The 13,135-nt window shown below is 41.4% G+C and overlaps 1 protein-coding gene across 2 annotated transcripts in view; it reads right to left on the reverse strand.

The window, feature by feature from the left end:
- Nucleotides 1-13,135, reverse strand: part of NRP2 (neuropilin 2) — a 354,082-nt gene that overhangs the window by 195,271 nt on the left and 145,676 nt on the right. For both annotated transcript variants that reach the window (XM_033944681.1, XM_033944684.1), the window contains exon 8: nucleotides 1,778-1,922. In XM_033944681.1, the coding sequence (XP_033800572.1) occupies nucleotides 1,778-1,922 (145 nt within the window). The remainder of the gene's footprint in view (nucleotides 1-1,777; nucleotides 1,923-13,135) is intronic.

Here is a 13,135-nt window from a genome sequence, read left to right on the forward strand (position 1 = left end):
GGATTATGAGATAGCTGGAGGCTGTAATCCAGAAAGAATTCAAACAGCAGCTACAACGGGATTTTCACGGTTAGTTAAAACACTTGCATCAGCTTCATTGGATGGAACCAATCAACTTGGGCAAAGTGAATCTTTCTAGGCAAATAGTCAGACTGAAGTGGGGTAAGGCTGAATAAAGGAGTTACAAAAGGGGCAGTGTATAATGTTGGGTCTGGTATACCTCTATGCTACTGCCAGAGACAGAAGGATGTTGTGGAACTGTAGTATGGACCAGTGTGCTCCCATGGGGAAAAATCGACACCAAAGCTTCTGCCGGCCCTGTTCAGAGTCTGTGCAGGGGGCTGGGGAAGCTGAGAATCAGGCAGGGGGGCTGGGGAAGCTTTGGGGATGATTTGCTTTGGGGATTGGGAAGTTGAGAATCGGGCATGGGAAAGCTTTGGGGATGTTCCTATTATTGACATTATATTGCCTTGGTTAAATAAAATGTTAAAAAGCTGTGTTATTGAAAGTAAATCGAATCGAATCAAAAAATCGATTCAACAGGGTGAATCCAATTGAATCAAAAATTTTTTTCCTGTATCGGGCAGCACTAGTCAGTACCTGGAAGATGTTAAGAGACGTCAACAGAGGGTAGAGGAGAGTGAGAAGTTGTAATTCTGGCCCTGGCAAAGATGATTTGTATGGTACTGGATGCATTGGAAAACCACTAGAGGGAAAAGCTGAAGGACTGAGGAAGGCATCAACTGCTGAAACACAGACCATGTTGGGTCCCATTTAGGGTTGCCAGATTTCCTCTATGAAAAAAGAGGACACCTGGCCCCTGCCCTATTCTGCCACCAGCTCCTCCCATTCCATCCCCCCATCCTACCTCCATACGAATCTCCCCTGAGCTCAGGACCGTGTCTGAGCCTGCGCAGATGTCGACATGATGATGTCATATGCATGCGCGCATGCATAAGACATCATCGCATTGACTCCCACGCATGCGCAGACGCTCTCCTGATGCGGCCCAGAGGTCAGGAACTTCCAAAACCTGGACAAACTGTCAGGTTTAGTAAATCCCTCCGGGCACCTGAACAGTCTGCTAAAAAGAAGACAACTCAGAGTTTCCCAGACATCTGGTAACCCTAGTCCCATTCTACATCTCTGACCACTAGTTACATTTGAGAACTGACTTGTATTTTTCTCTGTCATCTACAATCAAGATTGTTTCTTTAATAAATTTGTGTGGTGTTTTATCCCATTTTTCTAATTGTAACTGTTTGTCAGTACCATAATAGCTCAGTCTGCTTCATTTACTGTGCTGTACTCAGCTGAAAAGAGCATTGCTCTCTGAGTTCTGAAAGACTGATGATGATAGGGGTGGAAGGGAAAGTAAATGACTTGAAAGTCTCCCAGAAACTCCAGGAAGCTTGGGTTATCTGTAATGGAGTAATAACAGGTAGGTTGAAGTTCATTATAGTACCACCCTTAATCCTGATCAATGCCATAAATGAGATATAAGTAGGAAAAAGGGATATGCATTTGAAAAATTATGCACAAAAAAAGCATGTACTAAATCACCTTTGTGTAAATAAAACCTCAAAGTTAATGCACATAAAGTTAACTTATGTGCATTAAAAAAAAAAGCTCATACAGATTTAATTAAATTTTACATGCATTAATATCTCAAACTGAAAAATATTCGTAAATCAGCCAAAAAATTCAAACTTGATTGGAAAACAAGCTGAAAATATTTTCCTCTTTTGGGAGAGGGCAAAGAAAAGATGTCACCGACCTGTGATCTGACAGCCAAAGAGCTCAAGCCTCAAGGCAATGCCGCTGTGCCAGCTCTGAGGGCGGATTCTGACAAATCGAGTCAACACTGGCTGATGAATCTTGTTCAGAACGACTTCCGATGGATCAGTATTTCCTTGGAATATCTGCAGTTTCAGAGGATGAAAATTCATACACATCAATAGTAAATACAGTATAGAAGCAAACTTAAATATAAGAACTCCCCCATCTATACCATAGGCTTACTGCCTTCAGATGATTCATGAAAGGCATTCAGTAATCTCCTTCCTGAACTCTGACCTCCTTAAAATTAAATCCATCTCCCACAATGTCTGGCCGGTGCCTCTGCTCCCTAGGGACTCATCTCATTGCACTGCAGTGTACAATCCAATATGGCAGCTAGAAATGACCGGTTCAACAGATGGCCAATCAATAATTACCATATGGATTTCCTTCTGTACTCCTTCCTTCCTCTTATTTTCAAATGAACTTCATTAAACATGCCTTCATTTCCTTGTTATTTATGTCGAAAAACACTATTCCACTTAAACCTAAGTGGATTACAGTAAAACATACATATCTTACTTTGCGCAATGACTTAAGTTGTAAACTGTAACACCTCTAAGGTGTGTGAAATAAAATGGATAATTTCTTCTTCCCTTTTTGTATCAAGCAGACTACTCTCTGGAATCTTCTCCCCTCACATAGGCAAGCTGAAAAGGTCATTTATTTAAAACATATATCGTTTGATACATTCCTTGGGATCATGAATTCTTATTTTATTGGGCTTTATTTCAATCTTTCCTGACTGAATTTTGGAAATCATAGTAATTTCTAGCATAGCCTACAGTACCTGAAACTTATATAATCTGTTTTAGAATAATGCTGGATTTAGCAGAATAGAAGAATCTTGGATCAGATTAGACTAGACTGCTATTTGTTTTATTCCATTCTCTGTAGCATAGGCACTGTATAAGACTAATATTGGGGGCAGCAACTTTATAATTCACTTCTGTCCAACTGTTTGTGAGAGAAGGAAACTGTTTAACAGAAATGAATTAGCAAATGGAACTTACATGAGGCAGAAAGATAAACTTCAATTGTTTCAAAAAGAGAAAGCCCTCTTCCGCCCCACGGTTACTCAATTTTATAAATGCCAGCTACGAAGTTTAAATCATTCATACATATTCATTGCTGCTATAAACAGAGTTATCAGCATTGAAAATATGCATGAGCACTCAAGAATACATAGAGGCCCCGATTCTATAAATGATGGCCAAAGTTAGGCACCTAGATTGGCATGCCTAGCTGATCTAGGTGCCTAATTAATTGAAAGGCTTAATCGGTGGTGATAATTAACAATTAGCATCTTGTAATTGATGAAAATTGCACTTAATTGGATGGGAGGTACCTACCACTTTGAGGCGCCTACCACAAAGAAGGCGTGGTTAGGGGGCGGATCATGGGCATGTTCTTCATGTAGACGCCTGTTTTGGACTTAGGCGCCAGTAGGCACCTAAATTAGGTGCACTCATTTAGGTCAAGAAAGCCCTGGTATAAATAGGGTGCGCATAAGGTTAGGACACCTATCATGCCTAAGCCCACTTTAGGCGCCAATAAACATGATTCTATAAAGTATGCCTAGCTTTTATAAAATTTTGCTTAGGTGCCACATGACTTAGCCCCAAAGTTTTAGGTGCCATTTACAGAATCGGGGCCATAGGGTATAATTTTGTATAGATTCAGAGCCAGCTTAACCTTTGGACCAGGTGAAGCTCTGGCTCAGGGCACTGGTGCCTCATTTTGCAGTCTGGAGTTTTTAACCTCCCGCCCCCTCATGGAACCAGCACCGCTCTGACTCTCTTTATTCTTATAGCCCATCCCCCGAGTCCAGCACCACTCTCTCTTCTCCTTCCCCTCGGGCCATCAAACCTTTTTCTTTAGCACTGTTTCCAGCAATAACAGACTGAGCTGGTGCCAGATCCTTCCCTTCTGCCATGTCATGCCCTCACATACACATTTCCCCTATTAATAGCCAAAGTGTAATGCGTATGTATGAAGGACAATTATAAAGGCCACCCCGAGCATGACAAGATGTGATGGTAGTAAAGATTGCAACATAAACAATATTAGCAACTCACTTCTTAGGAATGCAACTGGAGCGAAACAAAACAAAAAACTATATAAAAAAAGATTACCACTGAAAAATAGCTGGAAAGTACGTAATTACCACAAATGCTCACAGTCTAAGCAACAAAGATCATGATCTGCAAGCTCTGATGTTAGAGGCAGACCTGGCTATTGTTGCTATCACAGAGACATGGTTCAGTGAATCCTATGGATGGTATGCAAACATACTGGGATATACCGTATTTTTAGCTATAAGAAGCACTTTTTTTCCACCCAAAATTGGGTGGAAATTTCAGTGTGTCTTATGAAACCAAGGTAACTTTTTTTTAAACACCCCCCCCACCCCGGTGTACCTTTTGAAAATGACCCACTCGTTGGGGGTACGCAGGCTGACTGCTGCCTGCCGCTGCTCCTGCTCCCTGCTCCCCGCCGCTGCTCCCTGCTGGCCGCCGCAACTCAAAGAAAGGCTTCCAGGGGAGATCTGAGAAATTACAGACCAGTAAGCCTGGCTTCAGTGCTGGGCAAAATGGTAGAAACAATTATAAAAAATAAAATTGTGGAACATGTATGATTTAATTGAGACAGAGTCAGCATAGGTTCATCCCATGTCCCGAGTTCGTGCCTCCTTGTCCTCACTGCCTTCCAGCCTTTGTCCTTCGTCCTCCCTGCTGCGCCGTAAACTGCCTTCCTCCCCCCCTGCACGCTGAAACCTGCCTACCCTCCGAGGATCCTCTTGCTCTGGCCCCGGTCCACCACCGCTGCGCTGCAACTCAAAGAAGGGAAGGGCCAGCAAGCAGCAATTGCACATCGCCGGCCCGCAAGCCTTCGCCTGATGTCACAACTGACGTCAGTTTTGACATCGGGAGAAGGCTTGTGGGCTGGCGACATGCAATTGCTGCATGCTGGCCCTTCCCTTCTTTGAGTTGCAGCGCAGCGGTGGTGGACCGGGGCCAGAGCAAGAGGATCCTCGGAGGGTAGGCAGGTTTCAGCGTGCAGGGGGGGAGGAAGGCAGTTTACGGCGCAGCAGGGAGGACGAAGGACAAAGGCTGGAAGGCAGTGAGGACAAGGAGGCACGAACTCGGGACATGGGATGAACCTATGCTGACTCTGTCTCAATTAAATCATACATGTTCCACAATTTTATTTTTTATAATTGTTTCTACCATTTTGCCCAGCACTGAAGCCAGGCTTACTGGTCTGTAATTTCTCAGATCTCCCCTGGAAGCCTTTTTAAAAATCAGCGTAACATTGGCCACCCTCCAATATTCAGGTACTACAAATGATTTTAGCGACAGGTTATAGATCACTAACTGCAGGTCAGCAATTTCATGTTTGAGTTATTTTAGTACCCTGGGATCTGGTCCAGGCTGAAGTTAGGACCCAAAGTGGTGAACTGAATTAGAAACTGGTTGACAGACAGATGCCAGAGAGTGGTGAGTAGTGGAGTACCTCAAGGTTCGGTGCTGGGGTCGATCCTGTTCAACATGTTTGTGAGTGACATTGCTGAATGGTTAGAAGGAAAGGTTTGCCTTTTTGTGGATGATATCAAGATTTGTAACAGATTAGACACTAAGGAGGGAGTGGAAAACATGAAAAAGGATCTGCAAAATTTAGAGGAATGGTCTAATATCTGGCAACTAAAATTCAATGCAAAGAAATGCAGAGTAATGCATTTATTTATTTATTCAGTTTTACAGCTTGTCCTCCCCAGGAGCCCAGAACGGGCATTTGGGGATTAGAAATCACAAGAAGAATTATGTGCTGGGAGGTTAGAGGTTGATATGCACAGATGGGGAGAGGAACCTTGCGTGATAGTGTCGGAAGATCTAAAGGCAAAGAAACAGTGTGACAAGGCGGTGGCTGTTGCCAGAAGGATGCTGGGATGTATAAAGAGAGGCGTAACCAGTAGAAGAAAGAAGGTGTTGATGAGGCCCCACTTGTAGTTTTGGAGATAGTATCTGGCAAAGGACATAAGAAGACCTGAAGTGGTCCAGAGGAAGGCAACAAAAATATTTGGAGGTTTGTGCCAAAAGCTGTATGAAGAAAGACTGGAAGCTCTGAATATGTATACCCTAGACTAGAGGAAAAGAGGGACAGAGGAGATATGATTCAGACGTTCAAATACTTGAAAGGTATTAGCATAGAATAAAATATTTTACAGAGAAAGGAAAATGGTAAAACTAGAGGACATAATTTGAGGTTGAGCGGTGATAGACTCAAGAGTAATGCATATAAATTCTTCTTTACAGAGAGGGTGGTTGATGCCTGGAATGCGCTCCCGAAGGAACTGGTGGAGATTAAAACGGCGACTGAGTTAAAAAAAAAAAAAAAAAAAGTGTGGGATGAACACAGAGGATCTCTAATCAGAAAATAATGGCATATATTGAAGAACTAAGGTCAGTACTGGGCAGATTTGCATGGTCTGTGTCCGTATATGGCCATTTGGTTGAGGATGGGCTGGGGAGGGCTTCAATGGCTGGGATGGTTTAGATGGGCTAGAGTGATGGAGGAGATTTCATTAGATAGAACCCAAGCAGGCAGGCAGAGCTTTGGGTTTCTGGCCCAGAAATAGCTAGGAAAAAGGACAATTTAAATTAAATCAGTAATTTAAACAGAGGGCAAGGTTGGTCAGACTGGATGGACCATTCGGGTCTTTATCTGACATCATCTACTATGTTACTGTGTGGCCATTGATAAAAATTTGCATGTGAGCACTTACTGCCACCTAATGTGTAGGTGGTAAAGGCTCACATGCTAATCCTGCACAAATCAGTTATCATGCAGTAATGCAGATGCGCCAACTGATTAATACAGAAACGCCCTCTCTCCACTCTGAAAAAAAAAATGTACATTTTTTTTTTGTGTGCGCACTCTGTGCATGTAGATTGCATAATTACTGTGCAATGCCTCTGCTGTAAGCCCTTTCAGCTGCAGTAAGCATGTGCTACTGCTTACTGCAGCTTAATAAAAGGACCCCACTGTAAGTTAAGCAGAAAAGTGCGTAGGCAGAATTTTGCATTTATGCACATATGTGCATATAAATGTGCTTATTGTGGGGAATGGCAGCATGGAACTAGTTAATACTGTTCTTAATAGTTTTACTTTTTCCTGAACTGCATATCAGCTGTATAATTTTTTCTCCAGCATGCGAGAAGAACCACGGTTGACACAGTGCCAGTCAATGTTGGGCTAATTAACGGAGGTGAAATGGAGGTGAAATGTGTTTTTATGCTTTGAACTGCAGGTGCTGAAAATTGGCAGAGCATCAGCTTGCCTTAAAGAAGATAAGAATGTTATGGGAAACAACATGCATCTTATTAACTTTTTCTGTTTTTTAAAAACTTAACTTTTCTGTTCTTGGGATTTTTCTGCTTTAATAATCTGACACGATGTTATGTAGAACATAGGGCTCTTTTTACTAAGGTGTGTTAGGGCCTTAACATGCGGAAAAGCGTGCGCTAGATTGTCGCACGTGCTAGACCTAGAAGCACACCACGTGGTTTAGTGCACGGTAATTTTGTGTGTGCGCTAAAAACGCAAGTGCACCTTAGTAAAAGGAGCCCATAGAATACTTAACTCATGTGGGCTTCTTGTAAACTAACTTTCCATAAGATTTCTAAAGATAATAATAATAATAACTTTATTTTTCTATACCGCCATAGTCAGGTGACTTCTAGGCGGTTCACACTGTAAGAAGGCTGGACATTCAGCGAATAACAAGGTCACAATACAATACAATAAGTCAACATACAATACAAGACAAAACAATACAATACAATACAATACAATGAGTGTATACAACACAGTACAATATAATACGAGTCTAAATATAATACAATACAATAAGTCTAAAGACAACACCATACATAAGTCTAATACAGTATCGTACAATGAGTCTAAATATAATACAATAGTGAAGAGGGGAAAGTTACAGATTGGGGTTCAATGGGTAATGAGTAACTGAGTATTTCTTTAGAACTTCCATTTGAATTGGAGTACTATGGATAGCGAATATCTGAGTACATGAGGGGCATCTTGAGAAAGAAAGAAAGGCGTTTAAAGGGAGGGGAGTCCTAGTGCGGGAGGGGACGATTTTAGTCCGTGAATTTTTCGAATAGGGCGGTTTTGATCGATTTGCGAAATGCACTGTAAGACAGGTTGGGTTCGTTTATGTAGTTTTTCAGCCAAACTTGCTGTCTGTTCGCTTGGAACTTAAAGGTTCTATCCAGGAATGATTTGTATCTGCAGCCCGTAATCTTTGGGTATGCAAATATGTTTTTGTTTCTGGTCGCTCGTGTGGGGTTGTGTAGGATGAAGTGAGTTTGTAGGTATGAAGGTGCTAGTCCCCAGACTTGCTTGAAACAGGTGCAAGCAAATTTGAATAGTATTCGCGCTTCAATTGGAAGCCAGTGCAGCTTTTTATAGTATTTATAGATCCACTAGTATTTATTCTACTTCTTTTCTTTCAATGGCTTTCCTATCTGTTGCAACCTGGAAATGTCCAAGCTCCTTGACTGGAATTTCTTTTCTGTGGACTTTTTTATTTCTCTGCTGATAAGAAACAATTGGGGCTAGTGCTTCACCCCTTACAGTTTCACATTCTCTTGTCTGCTTGTTTCTGAAGTTATGTTGCTCTTTTCCTGGATCAGTAGCATGGATTGTTGCTACTATTTGGGGTTTTGCCAGGTACTTGTGACCTGGATTGGCTACTGGGATACTGGACTAGATGGACCATAAGGAGATCTGAACAAGCCAAAAATCAATTATTGTCTCCCAATTAAAGTTTTACCCTCCAATTATAAATTTGTTGACAACATAAGAAAAACAGCACTTGAGTTTTCTGTTCTCCTGAAAGTACATTCTTTTGTCAATGATGTAATATTATTCAAATAGAAAGGTTGATATATACCTTGTTATTTCTAAAAATGATGACATATTTCAGATGGGAGAGAAACTTAAAAAGGACATGAAAGAGATTGAAATAATTAGGGAAAGTTTGTAGCTTGACTCTGAAGTCACCAGAACAAATTTGGCCAATGTTAGAGGAATATCTATAAGTTAAGTGGACTCTGTCCAGACTGCTGCAGGATATGTTATTCTGACAGATTCAGATTCCCATCTTTTCTTCCCTGTCTGCATCTTGGTTATGAGTGAGTATGATTATATGTTATAATAGCTTTCAATAGTGCTCTGTGTTTGGGGAATGGGCTATAAATTCTTATAGGTTTTTATATGTTTCCATAAGCTTCTATAAGTTTTTCATAAAATTTTTATAAGGTTTCTGTTACTATATCCTCAGCATGCAATCTTTTCTGCTCTATAAGGGTGTGTTATATTGTGCTAAGTATCCTTAGAATTTGGTGTGAGGAATTTCAGCTAGATTTGGCTGTCTGTATTTACTTTATATCTTTCATTTCCAGTGAGTGTATGAGATTATATTCTAACCCAAAATAAAAGCAATGATAAGAAAGAAAGACAGTGGCAGTGTCTGTATACAGATTTGGGGTGGGGGTGGGGTGCCTCTCTGAGCCCTGTCCTGCTTTATTATAAAAGTGAGTGTGTTATCTTAGTTATCCTTAGTGCTTTGTAGTTTTAGGTAAGAACTATACTATTATTATTTAGCCTATTCTCTGATATAATATATTTTCTCTATAAGTATGTGTACAAATATATTCAACCAGAATAAATATAAGTTTTCTGACTGTGCGCAGTGTGCGGTTAGTGAGTTACTTGGGACTAGGTATATATGAGATTAGGTGTTTGGCCTATAGGGTAACTCCAGGACAATTTGGTCCTTTGGTTCTGATGTAACATCCTGTTTCTGGGTCTGGCAGATCCAGGCAAGGGCTACCCTTCCTCCCTGCCCCCCCCCCCCCCCCCCCCCCCCACCCATGAAGCCTTTAGTCCCATGAACAGGATGTTGCATCAGAGGTAAGGCTCAGGGATGACGCAAGAAATCAGCATGAGTCACTGCTTGTTGCTAGCCCAGCGCTGAATGATTTAAAAGGTGGGGAAAAGTTAGAGACATGGGATCTCTGGGAGTCTTCAGCTGGCAGGGTTTGGAGGATCCTCACTAGTCCCAAGCTAGCTGTGCTACTGCTAGGTAGGCCCACTCATGGCTACTCCAATGTTCCTGGCCACTTACTGGAAATCAATTGTACAGGGCTTATTTGTTGATATTCAGTAGCATTCATTTCTTACTCTCTTTGAAAATGACCAAATCTCTTTTTGGTAAGATCTTTTTGTAATACTTCCTTGATAATTATTTTGTAATCCGCCTTGAACTGCAAGGTAATGGCGGAATAGAAATCCCTAATGTAATGTAATTAAGTGCTGTTAGTCAGTACCTAACAACTTAAATTAAGCTGCCAATTCAGACCACATACAACATAGTCCTATTTTTATGTGGTGTCACATAGTTAAGTGCTGAACACGTAAGGGAAAGGGATTCGTATACCGCCTTTTTATAGTTATACAACCACACTCAAAGTGGTACGTCAAGTATTTTCCATATCTGTCCTGATGGGCTCACAATTTATCTAATGTATCTTGGGCAGTGGAGGATTAAGGCCCAAATTCTGTAACCAGCGCCTAAAGTTAAGCACTTATTTTGGAGTCGCCCAACTAGATAGGCGCCTATCTAAATTGAAGAACAAGCTCAATTAAGCTTTTTAATCAGCACTGATTGAAACCTAGGCGCCTATCAAGAAAGCGCAATTCTGTAACAAGGCGCCTTTAAAAATTTAGGTGGCCTTCAAAAAAATAGGCGCTATGCATGTTAGGCGTGGGCGTGGCTACGTGTTAGGCGCCTTCTTACAGAATCGCTGTTCTTAAGCGTGCTTAAGCGCTTGCATGGGTGCCTATATTTTAGTTGTACCTAGAGCTGGCCATTTTATTTGGCGCCTCCAAAATAGGTGCCCAAATAGGTGCCGCTCAGCGCGATTCACTAAACAGCACCCAATTTTACTTGAATCCCGCTGAACAGTGCCTAACTTTTAGGCGCTTTTTATAGAATTTGCCCTTAAGTGACTTGCTCAGGATCACAAGGAGCAGCATGGAGTTTGAACCCACAACCTCAAGCTTTAACCACTGTGCCACACTCATCTGCATACGAGATAGTCAACCGGATAAATCTGAATATTCAATGCTGGTGACCAGACATAGCCCGGCATTAAATAGCCAGGGATAATGCTGGTGGTGGCCAAAACAATGCTCAGCACCACCAGCTTAATATCTACCCCCTGGTGGTTCACACATGATAGCTTACATGGACCACAAGTTCTTCATAACTAAAACACTTAGATGATGTTTGCCAAACCCAAGCTGTGCACAGAACAGTCCTTGCTTTGTTCGCTCATGATTTTTAATGTCTAAAATAACTTTCTTGGAATGTTTTATTTAATTCAGAACGAGTTCAGCTTTTACCTACATGGTGATTCACGAGCGAGTGAGTGCGTGCGTGTGCACAGATCATGAGAAGCGCCTGTGGGTGAACTCTCTGTACACAATTAACTCTACTATTAATCTGGACTAAAGAGAAACCTCTTTTTGCTACAGGAACACAACAGAGCTGTCTTCCTTCCAACAAACTTTGTACCCAGCAATTAGAGGTAGGAAAGAAGGTACCAAAAGAGAGCAATAGGAAAGCTTGAAATAGATTTAAACATCCTCACACAGGTGGCTAAAGTGTAATATCTTCACTAGAGGATCAAGAGCATCCTGGTTAGTTATCTTTTCATAAACACTTTTTTTTCCATTTGAGTCTGGCTTGCAAGGCTATTCTCATTTAAAGAAATTGCTAATCAATAAATGTTGCTTTTCTTAATTAATTGGTTTCAGAAGTGAAGGAAGGAGAAACAGCCTGAGCCAGTGTTACATAGTGTAATGTTTTCCCCCCTTCATCTTTCTCTTTCTTGTAAATTATAATCATGATACTTTTCACTTTAAAACTTCCTCTTGTAGGCCGCAGGATTTTTTCTTCCTAAGCTGCATTAGTTCCAGTTCTGTGGGAATTCTGCCAGCTGCACAGTTAGGGCTGAAGCATAGGAGAGCGAAATGCCATTAAATACAAATGGCAATTTATGGCTGTGATCTCCTGACTTATTTATTTTAGTGCTGGTTTTGTCATCAAGTGATTCTTTGGTGGGACAAGAAAGAAGAGTGTTGTAAATGGTCCTCGGCTACGGAAGGACACTGGTGCTCCCATTGAAGGGTCTTGTTGATGGAGTCTGCTCCTTTTTCCCCAGGGAGGCTCTAAGATGTAGAATTTAGCCTGTTAACAGGATTAAGTGTGCAGAACTTCAGACCCAGAGACATAAAACTCAGAAATCAAATAGTCTGACTGGTTGGCAGCTCATCCAAGCAATATAATTTTAGCTCTGCAATTACACAGTACGACAATCGTAAGCCTCCCAGCCCCCTTTGTATTAGATGGCACTGCCATGGTGCTTAGGTTTTTATAAAGTCTGTAAGGGACCGAGGATAACATTTTTCTAGGACAGATTTCATGTTATAATATTTGTAGCAGTAGCGTATTCTCATTTTAACTGGCAAAAGCTAATCAACCTTGTCTTGTATCAGATGTACAGCTGGAAGCCAATAGCAAATGCCCTGTCAGTCATGTCATTTTAACAAACCATCAGCAAAAAGAAAGGCAAAAATGGCAAAAGCAATCAAAAGACAGATAGGAGCACTGAGGACAGAAGTATGGCAAAATGGTGTTTATTAAACAACAGAAGACCCAACACAGCCACGTTTCAGCAGCTGCCTGAATCAAGGGTATAATTTCAGCTTTGCACACAAAGTCATAAGCAAATGACCATCCACATCTTGGTCTTAGAAATAAATAAGCAACAACTCAATTGACAGTTACACAGACCTCCGGTGCAGAGAATAATGAAAAACAGCCAGCACTCTTCAACCGTCTCTTTCCATGAATGTCTGTGCTTACCATCCACCATCATCCGTCCAAATCATAAAACAATACTTCAGGTTTGAAAGTAACTCAACTGCCCATTTTCCAGCACTCAAACCATGATAAAACCCTCAGAAAAAGCTGATGGCATTGTGCTTTGGGTTTAATGTACAAAAGTCAATACAGGACAATAAGCTCTGATGTCACTGCTGTAGCATCAGGCTATGCTTCTCTGAGGTTTAGGGTCCTGTGGTGCTGTATTATAATATGCAGAGAGAAATGCAACCTTGTAGGATCAGGTCATCTGAAAGAGCA

This window comes from Geotrypetes seraphini, chromosome 5, assembly GCF_902459505.1.
Source record: "Geotrypetes seraphini chromosome 5, aGeoSer1.1, whole genome shotgun sequence".
Classification (NCBI taxonomy): domain Eukaryota; kingdom Metazoa; phylum Chordata; class Amphibia; order Gymnophiona; family Dermophiidae; genus Geotrypetes; species Geotrypetes seraphini.